Below are 24416 nucleotides of genomic sequence, written 5' to 3'. Positions count from 1 at the left end.
TGATCAGTCTTCTCTTATTTAACTCCTGATAGTGTGGCCTAGTGAATAAAGCCCTGGACTGAGATTAAGGAGTCCTTGGTGCCATTTGTTTGCTGGGTAACAGCACTTCCCCTCATTCTGACTTTATGTCCTTATTTGCATCAGGGAAGTTCCACATGCATTCTCAGAGGAGACAGTTTTGAGACGCCGCAATTTAAAGTTGTGTCTTGCAAACAACATTAAGTTCTGTTGAATGGATTCCTTGTATTCTTCCTTCCTCTGGGAACAGCCACAGAAGTTTAGATATTTGGGTCTCAGTTGAGTCCAGAAGTCTATATATATATTCTGGTTGGACCAGAAACATGGCAAAAATTATTAGACTGGATAAGATCTGAGATCCATCTAGTTCAATATCCTGTCTATGGCAGTGTTCAGTACTACATGTTTCAAAGGAAGGTGCAAGAAGCCCTAGACTATTCCATTATGGTGTAACTTATCCACAGGGAAATTTTCTTCCTTGACTTCATTAGTTATAAAGTGGTTTGAAGCATGGGGGTTTATATCTGTGTGTGTGTTTCCCCCCCACCACCACTCCCCAATCCAATCTATTGTGTGAAAATTAAAGGAAAATCATGTGGTGTTCTTTGAAATTTAGAAAAGTTTTGGTTCTGTTTCTAGCTGGAGTTTATTTTACCTGGACCACTTCACTCATTCCAAATAGGAAATCATTTGAAATGGAATTACTTTTCTATTGTATTTTTCAATACACTCTTAGTTATAGTACATAAGTATTAGAACTGATGTCAAGCTGCAAATCATGACAAATCTTCAGTTTGATTCTGAGAAATTTGAAGATATGTGACTTCCTCTAGTCTCTTCTGTTTTGCACTTACCCATGTGGAAATGTTCAATATTTTTTTCCTCATGGATAACAAATGGCATCAGTAATATTCCTGGAAAAATTAACCAACAAAACACATTTACAGCAGAAAACATTTAAGAGGTATTAGCATTCAGGATGTACAGAACACAGTGTATTGTTATCTAGTTTATAAATGAATCAAGGAAAATAGTGAATAGTTGTAACGACTTCAGGATCCACAAAGCTTAGAGCTTGATCCATCTCTGAACTTCTGCAAATTCCAAACCTGTTGGAATGCAAGATTTTTGAACTTTTCCATTGTAGAGATGGAGTAAGCAATGGATATTGGATCTGGACTTGAATTAAAACATCATCAGTGTCTCCAGGAGATTAGATATAGGTTTTGGTTTGGTCCCAACTCTAGTAAAATTTAGCATTGGTCTCTTATTGTGTATCATAAATTACCTGTGCCCCAAAATGTATATACTGTCTTATATTCAGGTCCAGAAGATGCTTCTAATCTCAGGGTTCTGAGTGACTAGGCAGAATTAAAGGAAACCAGTGGGAAAATCTAAGAAAGGTCACTTTGTTTTTAACTTAGCCTTGACTCCATAATTAGCAGCCATGCCAAAGGGGAGAAGGAAATATGTGGAAACCAGCATCCAAAATCCAAGAAAAACTGCAAATTAACAGGTGGACTGCCGCAATCCAATTTGCATAGAATAATTAATGCATGCTAAAATGGATCACTGCAAGCATGGCACGAAAGGTGTTTTGGCAGTTAGTCCAACACATATACCTGCAGTAACGTGTCAGAATAAGCAGAATAAACTAATTTGTATCCTTTCGTAACATAACTTTACTGTACTGTCATGTCTCAAAACAAAGGGCAGAAGAGGGGATGTAGAAAGACAGGCTTTGAGAAAATGCATGGAATGAGTGAATGACAGCAGCAAACTTGCCTTGCTGAATAGTCATCCTGAATAAAGCACTCCAGGCCCAGGCCCAGGCCCTTTCTGGCTGAAGTCATTGGGGAATTTTACCATCAACCTCAATGGGAGCAGGACTAAGGTCTATGGTTTGAGTCAAGTTCTGCTCCTAGATGTGTGTGGAAGCTCCCACAGCTTAACTGGGGTTTCACTTGTATAATACAGTGTACCCCTGTGTATTGGAAACCATATTACCCAAACCTCCATTTTCTGAATCCCTTCCCTGTCCCAAGCATGAGATTCATGGAGGACAAGGAAGGGATTCAGATAATGTGGAGGTTTGGATAATAGAGCAGAGACCCCAGGTCAGGACTAAGAGGAGGACGAGTCCCCAGCCACGGGGGAGGCCACTCTGCTGCTGAATGGCTCCTGTGTGGTGTATGAAGCCTTCTGCAGTCCACCATGTCGACAGTGAGTGAGCTGGGCTATCATAATGGAGCTGCAGCAGGTTCCCTGTGCTGCCACAGGGCCAGTGATGTTAAATTCCCTGCAGCTGCAGGGAGGGAGGCTGTGGTCCTGGTGGGGCAGACCAGAGACCTTTGGCCACGACTGCAAAGAGGATGAGCCTTTGGCCACGGGGGAAGCCCTCCACTGCTGAATGACTCCTGCTCCCTCAATTATCCAAACTCCCACTTATCAGAAAAAAAAATGGCCCTCATATTATTCCAGTAACAGGTATATACTGTATTTACCTCTTAGAGTAGTTTGTCTGTTCATCACAGCAGAAGTCTATGGGCTAAATTCTGTTCTTAGTTACACCAGAGAAACCTGATTGGCTTCTGTGGGATTGCTCACATGTACATATTGAGCTGATAAACATTTTCCAATGCAGCAGTTCTCTATTGTCAAATGGACATTTGCTGTGAACATACAAAAACTTGCAATGAAAAAATTATGAAGATGTTTCATTTTGATAATCTTGAAAGATTTTATTTTGAAGCACTATGTTTCAACTTTTTACAATATATAATATCTAATGGTTTTACAATATCTTAGAAGGAAATTTCAGGTTTTGACAAGTTCTAGTAAATGTGACACAGTATTTCACCAAAAAGCCACCTATTAATCTGCTAGTGTGGAGGTAAGTGTATGAGCTTTTCCCATGTGGAGATAAAGTATTCTGAAATATGTAAGAAACTCCTTGATTAAAGGATGGACCACAATAGCGGATAATGGTCAAAAAGTATAGAGCCATCAATTGTGGATGATGGTAATCCATATGGCCTAGTTGAATACCTTAGAGATGCTTAATGGTGATAATTTTAAAGGGGCATAAGGGTTTTAGGTGCACAGTTCCCACTAATTTCAGTGAGAGTTAGGGACCTTCCTCCCTTAAACTAGTTTGAAAATCCTAATTTAAATTCTCGGGTAGGTAAAAGGTTCAGCTTACAGAGGCTCTCCAACATTTATAGGTGTATGCTGAACTTTATCAGAGCCTCTTGAGTATGGAAATCTCATGAGAACAGGTTCTGTCATGAGAATTCTCATTCGGACCACCTGTTGTCGTAGGATTTGGGGCCCTTTCACTTTTATTCCAGGCTGTGATCAAGAAGAACAAAGGCACTTGAAAATGAAAGTTGTTTAAAAAAAAACCAAAAACAATCTTGGGTGGCAATAATTGTATCTAGTTTTTGAACAGCAAAGCTTAAGATTTTCCAAATGTTGTACTCTGAGTTCATACGCATTAACTTCAATGGGAGCAAGACCAAGGCATATGGTTCTGAACCAAAAGCTATCTTTAAAAAATGCTAATGTGGAAAAAAAGGTCCCATTGAGTTTGGGGTAGATTTTTGGAACAATTTTTATTTTATTCAAAGTAGCTCACCCATCTTTAGTGATAGTGTTCTACACTGGAATGGAAACTGGTGCCTTTTGAGGTGCTAGATGAAGAATAGAAGTTTTATTATGTATGTATGTATTATGTATGTTTTTCTTGTGTCAAGTCTTCTAGGGACTAATCCAAAGCCCACTCAAGTCAACGGGACATGACGGGGCTCTGGATCAAGTCTATAGACAGGAGACAGGTCTAAATTGCTATCTTTAGGTAATAATATCCAGGTGCTCTTCACTTCTGGTCTGTCGCTATCCAATGTGTATTAAGCATACACCAACATACAGATATCGTGGAAGAAGCTAGAAAAACATGACTAAGAAATATCAGGAATCAATATAAGATTGCTCATCTGTGAAAAAGAAATTGCCTAAGGAAAAACTAGGAGGTGAATTACCCAGAGACAAATTGCTGTCTTGGTCCCTGGAGGAAAACTACTTTTATTAACTAGTGCTTAGCAAAATTTAAACAATCAATCTAAAATTACCCTAGAAAAACTCTCACCGTGTCCATTATTTATAGGCGGATTATTTTGTTTACTAAATTATAGAGCATGTCATTCTTACTCTGCAGGCAGAATTCACAGCCATGAGGGACCAATATATGCGAGGTGGAGAGGGTTTCATTATCTGCTATTCCATCACAGACCGCCAATCCTTTCAGGAAGCTGCAGAATTTAAGGAGCTCATTTATCGTGTCCGGCACACTTATGACATCCCGTTGGTGCTGGTGGGAAACAAAATAGATCTTGAGGAGTTCAGGCAGGTAAGTGAAGTTTCTTCCTGCTCCTTTTCCTTTGCTATGTTAGGAGTTTATGCAGCATGTGCCATATGGTACTGTTGAAAATTATTGACCCAGAACAGGCATGGATCAAAGAGCAATGCACCAGGATTGTTAATAAATTAAGGTAAATATTACTGTTCATTTGTATAACCCTTTTCAATCTAAAGGAGCCTAATCCACTCAGATCCACAGCTAGCAGGTTTTGTAAACTGATCATATTTGCCCTGGAATCTACATACATATCAAACATGGAAACCCAGGATGCCATTTATACATAGTAGAATTGCACTTTAAATAAATGATGTAACTTGGGTATAGAAAAATATAACAGTTTAAAGTGCTGTCCTCTAGTTCATTAGCATCTGTGTTCACATGCATGCCAATCTCCTTTTCACCTTTTAGCATGTCACTCCCATGTGTTCCCTCTCCTTTTCCTTAGAAAATCCAAAGCAACAATAGGAGTGAAATTAGTTTTGGGACTCTGAGAAACATCTAAAGAGTTTCACATTTCTTTCCAGATCATTGACTTTCTCCCTAAATCAGACTGAGACAAAAGCCTAATGGTGACAATCCAGCTGTAGCATAATGCTCAGCTTGAGACCTTGAACAACAGTGCTCTGTGTAATATTCTGTAAAATACATGTAACTCTTGAGGTGATAGATAGATATATATAGGGTGGAGGAAGGGATGTGAATTCAATCATCCCACTAAGAATATTCCATTACATATAACAGGAGTTCACTATATTTAATTTCTTTATCTAATGTTATCTATAGATGAATTTTGAGCAAGTCACTACTTGCAATGATATTTGTGTTAGGAAAGATTTTTATTCCCCTCACCCTCTATCAGACAGCCCCTGCAGTGTTGAGGAGGATGAAAGGCCCAGGGAAGTAAAGCAGTCAACGGGAGCAGAGGGAAACCTTCCCATAGTTGGGACCCTCCTTCCAGATAGTGTTGGGGTATCCTCTCGCACTGAGGTTACCTCTCCGGGGGAGGGAACTCCAATCACTAGAAAAAGGCAGGTGTTAGTAATGGGAGATTCGATCATTAGAAACATAGATAGCTGGGTTTGTGATGACCAGGAGAACCGTATGGTGATTTGCCTGCCTGGTGCGAAGGTTGCAGTTCTCTAGAGGCATCTAGATAGACTTATGTGTAGTGCTGGGGAGGAGCCGGTACCAATGACATAGGGAAGGGTAGGAGAGACGTCTTGGAGGCCAAAGTTAGGCTGCTAGGGAAGAGACTGAAATCCAGGACCTCTATGGTGACATTTTCAGAAATGCTCCCAGTTCCACGCGCAGGGCCAGGTAGGCAGGCAGAGCTTCAGAGTCTCAATGCATGGATGAGATTATGGTGTAGAGAAGAGGGGTTTAGATTGATTAGAAACTGGAGAAACTTTTGGGATGGGGGAGCCTATACAGGAAGGATGGGCTCCACCTAAACCAAAGTGGAACCAGACTGCTGGCACTAAACATTAAAAAGGTTGAAGAGCAAATTTTAAACTAAGAGATGGGGGAAAGCCGTGGGAATGCAGAGGAGCATGTGGATCGGACAGAGACTTCTCTTAGAGGAGAGTCTATTGATAGAGATTCTCTAGGTTATAGTCAGGGGCAGAGGATGGACAAGGATAAAGTAGGGGCCAGATCAGACAAGAAACATTCACATAAAAAAGAATCCAACATATCAGAAAAGGGCAGACAAATAAACAGTGCCAAGTTTTTAAAGTGCTTGTACACAAATGCTAGAAGTCTAAATAATAAGATGGGTGAACTAGAGTGCCTCGTGTTAAAGGAGGATATTGATATAATAGGCATCACAGAAACCTGATGGCGTGAGGACAATCAATGGGGCACAATCATTCCGGGGTACAAAATTTAACAGAAGGACAGAACAGGCCATGCGGGGGGGGAGGGGGGGCTATATGTGAAAGAAAATGTAGAATCAAATGAAGTAAAAATCTTAAGTGAATCCACATGTTCCATAGAATCTCTATGGATAGTAATTTCATGCTCTAATAAGAATATAACATTAGGGATCTACTATTGACCACCTGACCAGGGCAGTGATAGTGACGATGAAATGCTAAGGGAGATTAGAGAGACTATCAAAATAAAGAACTCCATAATAGTGGGGGATTTCAATTATCCCCATATTGACTGGGAACATTTCACCTCAGGATGAAATCCAGAGACAAAATTTCTCAATACTTTAAATGACTGCTTCTTGGAGCAGCTGGTACAGGAACCCACAAGGGGAGAGGCAATTCTCGATTTACTCCTGAGTGGAGCACAGGATCTGGTCCAAGAGATAACTATAACAGGACCGCTTGGAAATAGTGACCATAATATAATAACTTTTAACATTCCTGTGGTGGGAAGAACACTTCAGCAGCCCAACACTGTGGCATTTAACTTCAGAAAGGGGAACTATGCAAAAATTAGGAGGTTAGTTAAACAGAAATTAAAAGGTACAGTGACTAGAGTGAAATCCCTGCAAGCTGCATGGACACTTTTCAAAGACCCCATAATAGAGGCTAAACTTAAATGTATACCCCAAATTAAAAAACACAGTAAAAGAACTAAAAAAAAAAAAAAAAAAAAAAAAAGAGTCACCATGGCTTAACAACCATGTAAAAGAAGCAGTGGGAGATAAAAAGGCATCTTTTAAAAAGTGGAAGTCAAATCCTAGTGAGGTAAATAGAAAGGAGCATAAACACTGCCAAATTAAGTGTAAAAATATAAGAAAAGCCAAAAAGAAGTTTGAAGAACAGCTAGCCAAAAACTCAAAAGGTAAAAACAAAATGTTTTTAAGTACATCAGAAGCAGAAAGCCTGCTAAACAACCAGTGGGGCCCCTGGACGATCGAGATACAAAAGGAGCACTTAAAGACGATAAAGTCATTGTGGAGAAACTAAATGAATTCTTTGCTTCAGTCTTCACGGCTGAGGATGTTAGGGAGATTCCCAAACCTGAGCTGGCTTTTGTAGGTGACAAATCTGAGGAATTGTCACAGATTGAGGTGTCACTAGAGGAGGTTTTGGAATTAATTGATAAACTTAATAGTAACAAGTCACCGGGACCAGATGGTATTCACCCAAGAGTTCTGAAAGAACTCAAATGTGAAATTGCAGAACTACTAACTATGGTTTGTAACCTGTCCTTTAAATCGGCTTCTGTACTCAATGAGTGGAAGATAGCTAATGTAATACCAATATTTAAAAAGGGCTCTAGAGGTGATCCCGGCAATTACAGACCGATAAGTCTAACGTCAGTACTGGGCAAATTAGTTGAAACAATCGTAAAGAATAAAATTGTCAGACACATAGAAGAACATAAATTGTTGGGCAAAAGTCAACATGGTTTCTGTAAAGGTAAATCATGTCTTACTAATCTATTAGAGTTCTTTGAAGGGGTCAACTAACATGTGAACAAGGGGGATCCAGTGGACATAGTGTACTTAGATTTTCAGAAAGCCTTTGACAAGGTCCCTCGCCAAAGGCTCGTACGTAAATTAAGTTGTCATGGGATAAGAGGGAAGATCCTTTCATGCATTGAGAACTGGTTAAAAGACAAGGAACAAAGGGTAGGAATAAACGGTAAATTTTCAGAATGGAGAGGGGTAACTAGTGGTGTTTCCCAAGGGTCAGTCCTAGGACCAATCCTATTCAACTTATTCATAAATGATCTGGAGAAAGGGGTAAAAAGTGAGGTGGCAAAGTTTGCAGATGATACTAAACTGCTCAAGATAGTTAAAACCAAAGCAGACTGTGAAGAACTTCAAAAAGATCTCACAAAACTAAGTGATTGGGCAACAAAATGTCAAATGAAATTTAATGTGGATAAATGTAAAGTAATGCACATTGGGAAAAATAACCCCAACTATACATACAATATGATGGGGGCTAATTTAGCTACAACTAATCAGGAAAAAGATCTTGGTCATTGTGGATAGTTCTCTGAAGACGTTCACGCAGTGTGCAGCGGCAATCAAAAAAGCAAACAGGCTGTTAGGAATCATTAAAAAGGGGATAGAGAATAAGACGGAGAATATCTTATTGCCCTTATATAAATCCATGGTATGCCCACATCTTGAATACTGCGTACAGATGTGGTCTCCTTATCTCGAAAAAGATATACAGGCATTAGAAAAGGTTCAGAAAAGGGCAACTAAAATGATTAGGGGTTTGGAATGGGTCCCATATGAGGAGAGATTAAAGAGGCTAGGACTTTTCAGCTTGGAAAAGAGGAGACTAAGGGGGGATATGATAGAGGTATATAAAATCATGAGTGATGTGGAGAAAGTAGATAACTTTTCCTTATTTACTTCTTCCCATAATACAAGAACGAGGGGTCACCAAATGAAATTAATGGGCAGCAGGTTTAAAACAAATAAAAGGAAGTTCTTCTTCACACAGCACACAGACAACTTGTGGAACTCCTTGCCTGAGGAGGTTGTGAAGGCTAAGACTATAACGGGGTTTAAAAGAGAACTGGATAAATTCATGGAGGTTAAGTCCATTATGGCTATTAGCCAGGACGGGTAAGGAATGGTGGCCCTAGCCTCTGTTTGTCAGAGGGTAGTGATGGATGGCAGTAGAGAGAGATCACCTGATCATTACCTGTTAGGTTCACTCCCTCTGGGGCACCTGGCATTGGCCACTGTCGGTAGACAGGATACTGGGCTGGATGGACCTTTGGTCTGACCCAGTATGGCCATTCTTATGTTATCTCTGTAGTTCTCTGATACTAAGCTCATGTTTTATTGGGCATTCAGGCTTGCATTATTTGATGGGATAAATGGTCATACTCCTGACATAATGGTCTTTCACTAGTAAGTTTAGTAACCTTCCTGATCTAAAATATTTAGAGATAGGCCTGAAACAAAACCAGAAATCCAAATATCCCTTCAGTTTGAGGAACTTTGGACCAAGATCTGAATATTGTAAATAGACCTTTATGTCTATACTAGGCCACACCAAATTCCCAGATTCAGCCCTTCCTGGTATAAATATTATGAAAGCTGGGGTCTAGCTGTTGAACACTAAAATTTGGACCATCTCTAAAATGTTACATTTTTGACTTGTGAAAACCCAACATGATGCTATTAATATTGAGATTTTAAAATATGTATTTCTGGTCAGTTATAAATATGTCAAGTGTCACAATAAATTCAGCCATCTGAGAAGTGGAAGATGATTGAAACTATATAACATACATATTAGAGAACGACAGAAAGTTGGATTTTGATCTTGTCAGGTCTCAGAAGCTTAGGAAGAACAGTGTGGTCAACATTTGGATGGGAGACTTTATATGAAACTCCAGAGTGATACAGGAAGAGGTGCTGATAGCACTGATGCTAGAGATATGCCTCACTCCAGAAGAAGAAGAAGAATGAGATGATAAAGATCTCAAGTAAAACTTTCCAAAGTGCCTAAATGGCTTGGTAGCCAGAGTCCCATTTTCAAAAGTAACTTAGCCACTGAGAAGCCCAAATCCCGTTGATTTTCAATATGCCTAAGTCTCTTTTGAAAATGTCACTGTGGCTACCAAACTACTTAAGTGCTTTTGAAAATGTTACCCCCTCAGGACTAGACCTGGTCAAAATCTTTTGAGTTAAAAGTTCTTTAATTGAAAAATGGCTTTTTATTAGAATCATTTGTTGGTGGACATTTTTTTTTTTTTTAATAATCAGACTCTTCCTTTTTCACAGTGTTTCATAGTGGGTTTTTCCTAGTGCTTAATTTGGGAAGAAAAGTGCTGGAGCTCAACCAATAACAATGGTGTCCTCCGCACAGTGTGATGTCATATGTCCAGTACATAAGAGGTCATACCTTGCATGCCAGGGACTAAAGAGATGCTGGGGCTGAGCCCTGCCAAGCCTCAGGACAAATTAAGCTCTATTTTCCCCCTCAAAATGGCTAGCACAAATTTTTGTTTAGCAAAAACCATTTTGACAAAAACATTTATGATGAACTTCAAGCCCTGAGAAACAAAAGCAACTTCAAAATTTTGAATCATAGTGTTTCCCCCCCAACCAGCTCTACTCCTTCTACCTTTTGCAAGGTTCAGGCTGTTTTCCAAATGACTGCTATAGTGAGGGATCTCCTTAGAACCATGAACAGTGGGCAAACATCTGTGTTGATGTTGTTAGATCTATTAGCTGCCATTGACGTCAGTGGTCATAAAATACTAAACCTAGAAGGAATCGGTGAAACTACATCAATGTGCTTTTGCTCATGCCCCTTGGGCAGATCTCAGAAGATGCTTCTCCTCACTGGAATCCCTTATATAGGGGAGTACAAGGCTCAATCTTATATGCTGAAGATAATTAGGTCTAAGACTGTACCCATTCCTTTCCACTAGGACCTAATTACAGTACTCCAGTCTTCAGTCATGGGGCTATTTTTAAAGGCCACCAAGAAACTTCAACCTGGAACAGCCTCCTTGCCAGATGAAAATGGATCACGCAAGTGTTCAGTGGCCAATACTGTCGCCCTGTGCTATGACAAACACAAATCAAGGTTGATTCATTTTTTTTTAAAGCCTCTAGGAAGCGTGGACCAATCTGCCTTAGAACATCTCCCTCCATGACCCCTCTACAGCAGTCAGCAAACACTCTTCACACTTCAGACAGGGTGTCCTCAGCTGACCTACATTCTGGGCTATTGTCTGTCGAACTCCCTGCCACTAGAGATTAGAATGAGGACACACTTCGAATCTTTTCTCCAGCAAAAGCTTTCCTCTAGGCTAAATCTACAAGCTAGGGGTGTGATTTCCTCTGCTTGCGTACATGTACTTGGGGTAGATCGATGAATGCTGCTGCTGCGGTACTGTGCCTACGCTACTTATACTCATTCTAGGTCTCACAGGGCTACTGAAAGTATGTGTGTGGGAGCTGCGGAATCACACTCCAGGCCCATAGCATTGATGTAGTTTAGTAATGAGGATATTAGATGAAAGGCCTATCAATCTCCTTTCAGGAAGACAGACGAGCACTGGATAATGTGATGGTTTTCTGAGTAAAATCTACATTATTGGTATACAACAGAAATAAAAGTAATGTTTTTTACAAGATGGAAATATGCTTCTTTAGGTCCCAGTTGCAAAAGGCACCTAAGCCAATCTCCAGCTTTAACTATGTCAGTAGTCCACTGGACTTCAGTGTGTTTACTCATGTGCATAAGTTTTTGCAGGTTCAGGGCCTGAATGAACTTTCTGTTCAACACAGCTGGATAAAATGAGTAGCTGTGACTGTGCACATGCTTAAAGTTAGGCACATGCTTAAGGACCTTGCAGAATTGGGTCTTAATTCTGTTCATGGGGCTATATTAAAAATGCTTAGACAGGAATCATTGCACCTACCAATTAAATGCAGCCACCTCTGGGAAGAAATAGAACAATGGTTTAACAGTACAAAGCAACGTGACAAAACAGACTATAACAAACAGTGAGAAAGAAAACTACCCAATTTAAGCTATTAAGGGAATGTTACATAGGCAGAATGCAATTACCCAAATTGGAATTCGGCCAGGGTACCAAGGCTAACACTAAGACTTTTGTTAAAGACATTTTCATACTAAAGTCATTAAAGATACATTTCCAAATGCCTTGAATAATATGACAGTAACATTAGCTCCAATGTTCCTTAACGCTGTTTCCATTTAACCACCATTTCATAACAATCAGACCGGCTGTAGGAGTTGGGTCAGCAAAGCTACTGTTTGAAATGCTATCCCCTACACAATGAAATTAATGATGTATGTCATCTCTCTCAAATCTATCAATGATTTGAGAACAAGAATAATCTGCAATTAAAATTAAGCGTATGAAACAACACTACTAAAAGTGAGCTTCTTATTTTTAAATAAGGTTTCCTTTCTGATGCCTCCAGTGAATTTTTTTAAGCATCTCTTGTGCAATCCAAATGTATACTTACGTGCCTCCTGCAGTGGAGCTAAAATCAGTCACATGCTTGACAAATCTGCTGAATCATGACCTTTGGAGAATCTCTTTAGGTTAGAGTGTGTTTTCGGTGGGTTGGTTGGTTGGTTCAAATCTTGGTCTTAGGTTTCTAATTCTTATCTTTAATCAGGGCAATAAATGCATGACTAAAGACCAATTTAATACCAATGCTGTTTTATATTTAAGTAGTTAGATTAATAAAGATAGGCAGTGTATTTATTTTAGTTGCAATTAGATTATGGAAAAACATTAAGGGCCAGATCCTTAGCTGGTGTAAATAAGCATATCTGCACTGACTTCAGTGGAAATACACCAATTTACACTAACTGAGGATCTGGCCTTTAATGAGGTTTAAAATCTGTCATAGATAAACATTTAATCTAATTAAAACAGATCTGTACAAGAGATACAATAACAACTGGTACCACTTAAGAATAGATTTAATAGGGCACTTAATTTAAATTATATTGATTTGATTAATTCAAACACAATTAAACATAGACATGGTCATGGTGTTAAAAGCTGCCAGAGTGTAAGTGATTGAAGAATTTGCATACATTGTTCCTATTGGCCCCCAGCATGTAGGCACCTGCAATTCAAGCTCAAGAATTCCCACAATGCCCTTCAGTGTGCCTCCACTCTGACCAGGAGAGAATACCTCTTGGTTTACAAGGCCAGCTTATGTTTCGCTCAGCCCTTGGCCTCTCTGGGAAGCCGGTCACCAAAGATGTTAGTTTTACTAACTACAGCCCTGATCCTGCAAAGAATTACATACTTGTTTATCTTTCAGCACATGACTAGCTTCACTGGCTTCATGTATAAATCTTTACATAATCCGTGCCCGTGATTGCATCTTTTTTTCACACTAGGAACTCATGAGAGCACTCTTTTAAACTGAACATTATCAGATGCTGTGTTCATTAATTGAATTTGTGTGGTTACATTAAAACTCTAGGGGGTCACTGTGCCATGTGCCCAGATAATATCCAGATCTGTAGTATGGCACCTGAGCAGGTTCTCTTGATCCTAACTAGCTGTCTTTGGAACATTCAGGCTTAGATGTTAATTCTTTTGACCCGAATTTGGGCAAGATGAACATAAGAACGGCCATACTGGATCAGACTAATGGTCCATCTAGCCCAGTATCTTGTCTTCCGACAGTAGCCAATGCCACGTGCCTCAGAGGGAATGAACAGAACAGGTAATCATCAAGTGATCCATCCCCTGTCACCCATTCCCAGCTTCTGCTGAACAAAGGCTAGGGACACTATCCCTGCCCATCCTGGCTAATAGCCATTGATGGACCCACCCTCCATGAACTTATCTAGTTCTTTTTTGAACCCTGTTTATAGTTTTGGCTTTCATAACATCCCCTGGCAAGGAGTTCCACAGGTTGATTGTGCAATGCATGAGGAAGTACTTCCTTTTGTTTGTTTTAAACTTGCTGCCTATTAGTTTCATTGGGTGACACCAGTTCTTGTGTTAGTGAAGGAGTAAATAACACTTCCTTATTACCTTATGAGCTTAGTGGTAGTCATGAATGAGAGTCAATATTATGTTGCTGCTGTGAAAAAGGCAAATATCACTCCAGGGTGTTTTAATAGGAATGTTATATGTAAGACACGGGATGTAATTGTTCCATTCTACTTAGCACTGGGGAGACCTCATCTGAGGTATTATATCCAGTTTTGGGCACCACAATCTAGGAAAGATGTGAAGAAATTGGAAAAAAGTCCAGAGGACAGCAGCAAAAATATGAGGTTTAGAAAACACGATTGTGAGGAAAGGTTGGAAGAATTGGATGCATTTAGTCTAGAGAAGAGAAGGCCGAGGGGGCACATGGTAACAGTCTTCAGTTATATAAAAGATTGTTATAATGAGGATTATGTTCTCCTTATCCACCAAGGGTAGGACAAGAAGTAATAAGGTTAGTTTGCAACTACTGACATCTAGGTTAGAGATGAGGAAAATCTTTATAGCTAAGGGTAGTTAAGCACTGGAACAGTTTAGGTTGTTAAAAGCCTCCAGGAATGGGAATTCTGCAACAGGTTAGACAAACACCTGTCAGGGATGGTCTAGTATATTTAATCATGCCTCGGCATGAGAAAATGGACTAGATGACCTCTTGAGTTCCCTTCCAGCCTTACATTTCTATGATTTTATGTACCCACACCACCAACTTTTGGACTTCTTCTTTCACAGCTGTTAACGTCTGTGAGACCAGGTTCTCTAAATTTGAAGTAATTTGTATTCTAAGGACAGGTCTACGCTACAAATGTACAGTGGTGCAGCTTCAACACTGTAGAGCTTCTTGCGAAGACACTCTAAAACGATGGGAGAGAGCTTCCTCATCGGCTTAACTCCACCTCTGTGAGAGGCGGTTGCTATGTCACTGGGAGAAGCTCTCCTGCTAACATAGCACTCTCTACACTGGTGCTTAGGTTGGTATAATTATGTCACTCGGGGTGTGAATAATCCACACCCCTGAGCAACAGAATTATATCAAAGTCTGTAGTGTAGAGCAGCGCTGAGGGTTGTTCCTTTTCTTTTCTTTTTCTGTGCAGTCATCTCATCACCATCTCTGGAATGTTTCCAAGCTATATCCCATGCTGTCTGGCAGAGACTTTGAGATACTTAAAACACAAGTCTATACTCTCTATTTTTTTTGGTCTGGTAGACTGCTATGAAGAAATAATTGCTGAACTTCCTTTCACCCCCATTAGTCACTGGTACTGTGGAACTCTGAACAGATTATCTCAGTAGTTGGTGCAGGGTGTGGGGGGGAATCCACTGCCTACTGTTACCATTTTGCTGCAGTTAACAATAGTAATAGCTTATGTTTTAAAAATGCCTTTCATGATGAGGGACCCTAAAGCATTTTATAGACTATTTTATGAGTGGAAGGGGACACAGTAGATATTTGAGTCTACGCTCTATCTGGTCATCAAAGCAGTATACAATACAGCTGTACTGCTGGATTTATTGTTGTTCCTCAACACTAACAGTAGCTATAGTTATGCCCTTTGCTACCTTTGTCTGACAGAGTGACAGTGGCCTTCCTTTCAGATGCAAACCTAGCTGCAGTGATTCATGGTTTTGCCACCTATATGTGAGAATGTTGCAACGTGCTCTACCTGGCTTTGATCACGAGGCATGTGCTGAAGCTTCATCTGGTCCAACATGCAGCAGCCCAGCTACTAGGCAATGTAAATCACATCATGTCAGTGCTTATTCTCTGCATTGTCTTCCTATCCTCTCCCAAATCCACTTCCAGATCTTGGAGTCCACCTTTACAACTCTGAATGGGTCAGGGTCTGTATATGTTAGAGGCCACCTCTGTCTTCATGATCCAGCATAACAGTTTCATTCAGCAGCTGGTGAAGCCCAAAATAAAAGTCTTATAGGATGCATCTCTGCAGACTTTCCCTAAATAACTTTTGTTAAATAAATGGCAACACTTCTAATAGAGACATAACCAGCATAACCAAATCATTGCAGGGCTGGAGCACAAAGTCAATCTGGGAAAATTCTTCAAAGCATTTTGTGTGAATGTTTTTTGGTTTTTTTTTAAACAAATCTACTTTGTCCCTGTTCATGTCCCTTTAATGTTCATTTTTAATTAACATTTGGGTGATAAAGTTTTGCTGGCATCAATGCTTCAAGAAAGTGAATTAAGTTTAGAAATACCTACAATTATCTCTGTGACGTTGTGCAGTCTATATGGTTTTATAAAAACATGATAATAAGTGAATATAATGTAACTGGGATATGCTTCATGCAAAAGGTCTCTTGTAAGATATCATTACAAAGCTTATAATCTACTGAGTATGATCATCTGATTTGTATAAATGTACCACTCTTGTATCTAAAACTAGAATTATGAAATGTAACTCTGAGGGCCTATTGTAATTATGTAAAGTGTGGGCCATTAATGATGGTTTGGAATCTTGATGACTCCCATTAACAAGGACCATTATCCGCAGATGGCTGTGTTTACCTGTGAGTCTTCCTGTATGTGTGTGTGCTGGCAAGTGAGTAATGAAGTCTTGCAGTGACATGTGATCATGTCACCTGAACTGGAATCCATCTTTAACCTGGTGCTTTTCCAGTGAGGGGGGGTGGAAACCCAGAGGGAGAAAGGGTTCCCGCCTTATGCAAAAGATATATAAAGGGGTGGAAGAGAACAGAGGGAGAGAGGAGCCATCATGAAGAATCCCCTAGCTATCACCTGAGCTGGAACAAGAGCTGTACCAGGGAAAAGAATTGTGCCCAGGCCTGGAAGGTGTCCAGTCTGAGAAAAACTTACTGAAGCATCTCTGAGGGTGAGATTATCTGTATTTAGCTTGATTAGACATAGATTTGCGCATTTTATTTTATTTTGCTTGGTGACTTACTTTGTTCTGTCTGTTACTACTTGGAACCACTTAAATCCTATTTTCTGTATTTAATAAAATCACTTTTTATTTAGTAATTTACTCAGAGTATGTATTAATACCTGGGGGAGCAAACAACTGTGCATATCTCTCTATCAGTGTTATAGAGGGCGAACAATTTATGAGTTTACTCTGCATAAGCTTTATACAGGGTAAAACGGATTTATCTGGGTTTAGACCCCATTGGGAGTTGGGCCTCTGAGTGCTAAAGACAAGCACACTTCTGTGAGCTGTTTTCAGGTAAACTTGCAGCTTTGGGGCAAGTGATTCAGACCCTGGGTCTGTGTTGCAGCAGACGGGAGTGTCTGGCTCAGCAAGACAGGGTGCTGAAGTTTTGAGCTGGCAGGGAAAACAGGAGCAGGGGTAGTCTTTGCACATTGGGTGGCAGCTCCCAAGGGGGTTTCTGTGATCCAACCCGTCACAGTGGATTGGAAATCCATTGGGGTTTCCCCGCGCAGGTTCGCATCCTGCCGACTGCGCCACTGTGATGGGTTGGATCACAGAAACCCCCTTGGGAGCTGCCACCCAATGTGCAAAGACTACCCCTGCTCCTGTTTTCCCTGCCAGCTCAAAACTTCAGCACCATTTTCTCACTCCTTTCTATCCTGAGATCTCTCCTTATGACATTGCAATAACCTCTTTCAATGCTACTCCTCCACTGCCAAAACAAAATACATCTTGTATATTTTTTCTCTCTGCCAAGACAACAGGTGGGATTTTATTTAGCAATTTTCAGTCTCATGCAAAGAAACACTATTATTAGCTTTTTCCCCCTCTAACAACTGTTCAGTTATGCTTACTTAATCTGTCATTCCAATACTTCTATATTTCATAATCAAAGCATATGAATGCATATTACCTTAAACTGTGACTAAACAGACCAAGCACACAAACAGCTGTAATGAATCTGCTACTGGATCACTACTGGGCCCAGTGTTAATCTCCAGCACAACCTCCAGCCAGTACAGGACACCATAATCTCTCCAGCACAGTAAAAGAGCACTAGTTGAAGTTGGAAAGTACCAGGCTCTAGAGGGAATGGAAGGCTGTATGTGATCAGGAATGTCTGGCCAGAGGTAGCAGCCTGGGAGCTGTCTGAAGAAGGAAGGCCAGACAGCTGGCTGCCTGAACATGGGGACTGAAGGGCATACGAGCTGGATGGAGAAACACCCTTTTGCTAGCAGAGATCCAACAGTAGCCATAGCAGGAGGATACAGGGCTCTGACCAGAAGGCAATAGGATGGTGTGGAAGGGTGAGACCAGCCTGTGTCCCTTCTCATACCTCTGGACTAGACTGCCCCTAGGGTCTGAGCTGTGAACAGCCAGGTATATCTTTGTAGTGTATGGCCATTAAAGCGTCATGTCAAGGGACCTTCCACCTTTTATTTCTGGTAGCTCTAGTAATGGAATCCTTTCTTTTGATCTGAAATATCAAGAATACTCAGGAATCCACCAAGGTCTTGAGCCTGAAGGGCCTAGAGCTTGGAGCACTTACTGCTATGCCTCTGAACATATGTGTAAGGGGTCGGACTCACCCCTGCGGCACCTCCTGCTGGTTTCTTCGGGAAATCAGCTCAATCCAGCCCGGAGCACCCTCTGCAGGCTGGTGATCTGCCTTGTCCTCTACTGGCTCCCGTGTCCCTCCCAGGACCCCGGTGCCCTTGTACCTGGGGTGTTGCCCCCTGGCAGTAACCCCACAGTCTTAGGGTCTCCCCTCCCTGGGGAACCCCCACCCACTATCCTCACCTCGCCTCAGTGTAAGGCTACTGCCAGTCACCATCTAGCCCCACTCCCTGGGGCAGACTGCAGTATCAGCCACTCATCACAGGCAAGGTTGGGTATGGACCTGCTGCCTTGGCCTACCTCTGGGCTGCCCTCTGCAACCCCCAATACCTTTGGCCCAATGCTAGACCACAGCCTGGGGCTTTCCAGGCTGGAACTCCCCAGCTCCTCAGCCTTTCCCCAGCCCTGCTCCACCCAGGTACTCTGTCTCAGCTCCCTGCAGCCAGGCCTTTCTCTCTCTGAGTGCAGAGAGAGATTTCTGAGGTTCTGGCTCCCAGCCTCTTTATATAGGGCCAGCTCAGGCCTGATTGGGGCGTGGCCCAGCTGCGACTACTTCCCCAATCAGCCTAGTAGATTTTCCTTTGCCCCAACCCTCTGCCAGGGCTGTTTTAAGCCCTTCCGGGCAGGAGCGGGGGACCACCCCGCTACAATATGGTATAGACAAAATGCTACCAGCCACCTAGCAACTGATGTGCCACAGCTCTCACAGTGCAGCGGGGTGGGTTACAGAGTAAATACATGATAAAAACTTTCCCAGCTGGCAGGGAAAGTCATTTGCTTGGCCACTTTGGGCCTCAATGTTATTTTTTTTGCCATTGAATATGTTAGTGCAGAAGTAGGGTTGCTTGGTGACATGTTGGCCCCTTGCAGAATGCTGTGTTGCGCAAAACGCAAACTTCTGAAAACCAGGAACTGCACAGTGACAGTCGCCCATGCACCACTATCTCCCCTCTCTTTCAGCAATGCCCCCATGTGCCTCGTTAACACCCATGCCTTTACTGGGGACAGGGGATGGATCACTTGGTGATTACCTGTTCTGTTCATGCCCTCTGAAGCGCCTGGCATTGGCCATTGTCGGAAGACAGGTTACCGGGCTAGATGGACCATTGGTCTGACCCAGTATGGCCGTTCTTATTTGCCACCCGCACAGTTGCTGAAACCTAAAAGCTTTTCATCTCCTTTTGCTACCCCTGTGCTCTCTCCCACAGGATTTCATCTAACCATATTAAAGGACACAAAAGAAAAAGAAAAAAGCCCATGCCACTTTTTCTTTGAGAGGTGCCTCAATATGCACATACTCTCACTGGCCCTTGGCACTAACATTCAGAAGGGTCTGGATCCTGGTCTACACTCACACATTTTGTATTCTTTCTGGAGAAATTGGCTGCACGTGTACAACTTAAGAATCACTTCACAGCCTTTTACAACTCTCTTACTCTTACTCACAGGATACCTTCACAACCTGCACTTTCACTTAGCCATCATCAAAGCATTAGACTCCTCTCACGTTCCACCTCAGTGCTGCCAATATCCTCTGTAAGAAAAGCCCAATGCCTTGCTGCTGAAAAACCCTACTCAATTCTGCGCTGAAATGATGCATACTAGATCCTGAAAGTACACAAGCACCTCTTCCCTTGGGTCATACCCTGTGGAGGGTGAAAAATACGGATCTGCTTATATCATAATCACCGCGCTCTCACTCATCTCAAAGTAATCTGAAGGTGTCCTCATATCACAAACACTTTCACCAACCAGGCTCAACTATTGCCTCAACTGTTTAGTGTAGGCACAAATAACACCTAACTTACTGACTTCAGCTGGAAGGTGTGCAAATAATTCCCATTGGCTACTCCCAGCTGCAGGCACCAGCAGGAAGGTGAGATGGGCAGTACTTTCCGCTCCCTCCCCCTCCATTTTTTTTTATTTTGGTCCTTCAATAGGCTTAGATAGAATCCTCTGAATGAGTTGTAAAAGGAGGTGAAGAACTTGTGCATTTCAGCAATTGTGGTGTTGGTAAAGTAAAGGTGTGTGTGTGTGTGTGTAAACAGGGCATATTGGGGCACTGCTGAAAGAGGGCATTTTAAGGGTGCATCAGTAAACTTAACTGTGCATTTCCTGGTTTTCAGAATTTTGCTCAACTCAACATTCTGTAAGGGGATATCATACAATGCTGCAACCTTAATGCTGTATTAACCTCGTTTGTTGCCATTGAATTTCCTAGTTTTTGTTTTTAAATAGGAAAAGATATGTTGTTGGAAAGAGTAAGTAGTCATGTAGGCAATTATACATATAACGTCCTGCAATTTGTATACCAAGCCAAATCAGCAATCTCTAGGTCAGGGATCGGCAACCTTTGGCACGTGGCCCACCAGGGTAAGTACCCTGGTGGGTCGGGATGGTTTGTTTACCTGCCACGTCCGCAGGTTCGGCCGATCGCGGCTCCCACTGGCCGTGGTTCACCACTCCAGGCCAATGGGGGCTGCGGGAAGCAGCGGCCAGCACATCCCTTGGTCGATGGAAGACTTATTCTACACAGGGACTTATGTTGGCTTTACTATATGTGAATTTTTCACTCCCCTGAGCAATGTAGTTATATGGGCCTAATTTTCTAGTGTAGACCAGACCTGAGATCGTGCTAAGTAGTCCTCTAACACCAGAAATACTAAGCACTATCTCAGTCATCAATAGCATATAAAGGATCAAATACTAGGGTTCTGGAGGAGTTAATTTGTTATGAATTACAACCAATTGGCTAATTAACATCCCTGGCAGTCCAAAGTATTTGATTGTGTAGAGAAGCCCTGGGCCTAAGACAAGAGGGACATTGACAGACCAATATGATTGTACAAGAGAACAATGAGACAACATTGTTCAGCATGCTAGATTGTGGTCTCAGGAGACTAGCAGCCTGGATAGATGACTTTCCAGGGGGTAAAGGCCACTGAGATCTTACTTCCCTTCCTAGAAGGAAGTGGGGGTAAAGTGAGTGGAGCCTTGGTTACATATTCTCCTCCTAACATATCAGCCATCCTGTATGGGGAATTAACAATGCAACAATGAAAGAACTGTCATAATTTATTTTCCATCTTGTGCAAGTGGGAAGTAGGAACCTGGCTATCAATCACAGTCTGGTGTCTGGGTTGGATAGGGATGGCAGGAAAACAAGAATTTCATTACACACATGCACACACAAAATAGAGGACCCAAAATTTGGTTTAATATGGAACAAATAAATGAGACCTTTTGACATTTTTAATGAAAAAAATGAGAGAGCTAGAGCAACTCACCCCAGAATAGCACTGGAATGCGTTACCTAGGGAGGTGGTGGAGTCTCCTTCTTTGGAGGTTTTTAAGGCCCGGCTTGACAAAGCCCTGGCTGGGATGATTTAGTTGGGAATTGGTCCTGCTTTGAGCAGGGGGTTGGACTAGATGACCTCCTGAGGTCCCTTCCAACCCTGATATTCTATGATTCTATGATTCTATGTACTTGCACCAGATTCAAGTCCATGCTTTGTCCTAAACACTAGACTGTTTTGGAGTCTCTCTCTCGCAAGGTGCCCATCTAATTAGTTCTCATTGATTATTTGTTATGGCCCCAATTCAGGGAAACACTTAAGCACATGTTTACTTGAATTTTTTGTGTATTCTTGAAATTAGGCTGTACATGAACAAGGATGCTTTCCTGAAACGGGGCCAAAATGAACACATTTGTAAACCTCAAAATCTGTTAGAAGATCAAGTGGTGAGCAAAAGAGGTAAAATGATTTGAATGAATTGTTTTCTGCAAAGAGTTTGGCTCATGTCTAGTAGCATGGGTGATTTCTTTTCTGCTAGTACAACAGTAATTCAAGTTACTTTGGGGAAGAAAATTTGCCAGAGCTTAATTACTGCTCGTTATGGTATCACAAATAATAAGAGCCCGACCTAACATTTAAAACGAAAGGAGGATTAATCTGTTTAATCATTTTTGTTTTTAAAGGCTCATTTGCAGTCCTGACTTACAAACTTGTTTTTTTCAGACAAAGGAGGAAATTAGAGTGATTTGTTTAGCTCTAGAAGTGCCAACTTGGCTAAGAATAGTAATATTATCTCCACACACAAATGCCTGTGACACAGCTAAATCTGTGCAGTCGTGACAGCTAAAAAAAAATAAAATAAAAAGACAAAAAATAAATAAAACATACCCAAAACCAACAACAACACTGAAAGGGAAAATGGCGTATATCTTACTAGAAATGTTTATTCACTAGAACTATAATTTGGCCAAGACAGTCAGATACATGCCTAAAGTTAGATTTCCAAATCATGATTTAGGTTGCTAAATAAGGGTCACTTAATATAAGGATGTCAATAAAGCCTGGAAAATTGCATATAATAAAAGTATATTAAAAGAAAGCTGTTAAGGTTTCAAAGTCAAGCAATCAAAAGTTAAAGAATGCCAGTGTAACAGGGTGGCTTGCCCATGGGCTGGATGGCTGGTGCTAAGCCAACCCTGATTAAACAATGAGCTCCCCCATGAAAGGAATAAGGGATACCAATCTAAAAGGCTGCAGTAAGCTGCAGGGAAGGGGTGCTTGAAAGAAGTAGCTGAGTCAGGTCTACACTTAAAATGCTGCAGCGGTGCAGTTGCAGTGCTAATGAAGATGCTCTATGCTGACAGGAGAGCGCTCTCCTGTCAGTGTAGTTAAACCACCTCCTCAAGAGGCGGCAGCTATGTCAATAAGAGAAGCTCTCCCGCCAACATAACGCTGTCTATACTGGCACTTAGGTTGGAATAATTGCATTGCTTGGGGGATTTTTCACATCCTTGAGAGATGGAGTTATACCAAAATAATTTGGTAGAGTAGACCAGCCCTGGGACTGCCAGAGGCAGGAGGCCTGGCAGTAAACTGGGGGATGCTCAGGAAAACAGAATCCTGAGAAGCTGTAGCTGACCTCAAGAAAGAGCTACAGGGAGCAAGACTGTCTCCTGCAGAGACGTTGAACCATGACCCAGCTTTGGGAAAGATGGCTGAGAAGGCTGGGGAAGAAGGGAAGAGAGACACTGAACTGAGGTTGGGGCCTGAAGGGCCAATGTGCACCTGAGGACTGAATAAATTAGACCCACAGTGTGGAATGTTTAAATTTCCCTGTGGACTGTGTCTAGGTTGTTTAAGGAACCCTCTGAAGGAGATAACAGGGGAGCTCAGTGTGCAAAAGCATCCCTGGCCACGAGGGGACACTCTGGAGACACTAAGTGCCCACCGTACTGCTGCTAGATTTAAGGTTGCTTGTGCAACTTCAAGTGAGCCCCCTTATGGATACACATGGTGATACAGTTATTAATTACATTATAGATAATGTTTTCACCCCTCAGCTCATCCTTCATAAGACCCTTGCCTTGCTGTTTTTGTGAAGGGATTTTCTATTTACTTGAAAAAAAAATTAGAAGGGTGTTAATTCAGTGCATACTACACTACTGGGCTGTCACCTGGGAAAGGAGTAGGAGGCTGAGTTGCTGTGGGAAGAGGTTGCAGTTGTAGACTGACTTATTTAAAAATACTTCGGAAGAAAATAAATAAATAAAAACAACCTCACTCAGTCAGAACATTTCATTTCCGAGGTGCCCTGGGGGCATAGACCGTGGTCATGACACAGGGCCATTCTGCTTATTGAGTGAAACACAATTCTATAACTACAGGTTTCCAACAACACAGTGTAGGTTTACTCTATTTGGAGCTCTGGGAGGGGGTGGTAAAAGTGGAACTGACTAACATGGGCTGAGCTACCTATACAAGAGGAAATTTCTCCAATCTGTGCGAGGGATTTTACTTTCCCCATGCCAGACTTTGAGACATCTATCATGTCTCCTATCCCAGGAATAATCTGCTAATTAACATACATCAAGCTCTCTTTCTTCTCTTTTACGATAACATCTTAAAATCCACTTCCTCATTGAATCATTCTTGCTACATTGACCATACCCCGTTCTGCACAGTACCATACCCCGTTTTGTTTCAAATTGCACAGTA

At 41.6% G+C, this 24416-nt stretch overlaps 1 protein-coding gene across 1 annotated transcript in view; it reads left to right on the top strand.

The window, feature by feature from the left end:
- The window catches only part of RIT2 (Ras like without CAAX 2), a 195999-nt gene that overhangs the window by 61847 nt on the left and 109736 nt on the right, over nt 1–24416 (top strand). The window contains exon 4 of the mRNA XM_065406611.1: nt 4235–4426. Within this exon, the coding sequence (XP_065262683.1) occupies nt 4235–4426 (192 nt within the window). The remainder of the gene's footprint in view (nt 1–4234; nt 4427–24416) is intronic.

Source organism: Emys orbicularis, chromosome 6 (genome assembly GCF_028017835.1).
Source record: "Emys orbicularis isolate rEmyOrb1 chromosome 6, rEmyOrb1.hap1, whole genome shotgun sequence".
NCBI lineage: Eukaryota > Metazoa > Chordata > Testudines > Emydidae > Emys > Emys orbicularis.
The sequence above is the reverse complement of the archived record's forward strand: the minus strand, read 5'-3'. Positions and strand labels throughout refer to the sequence as shown.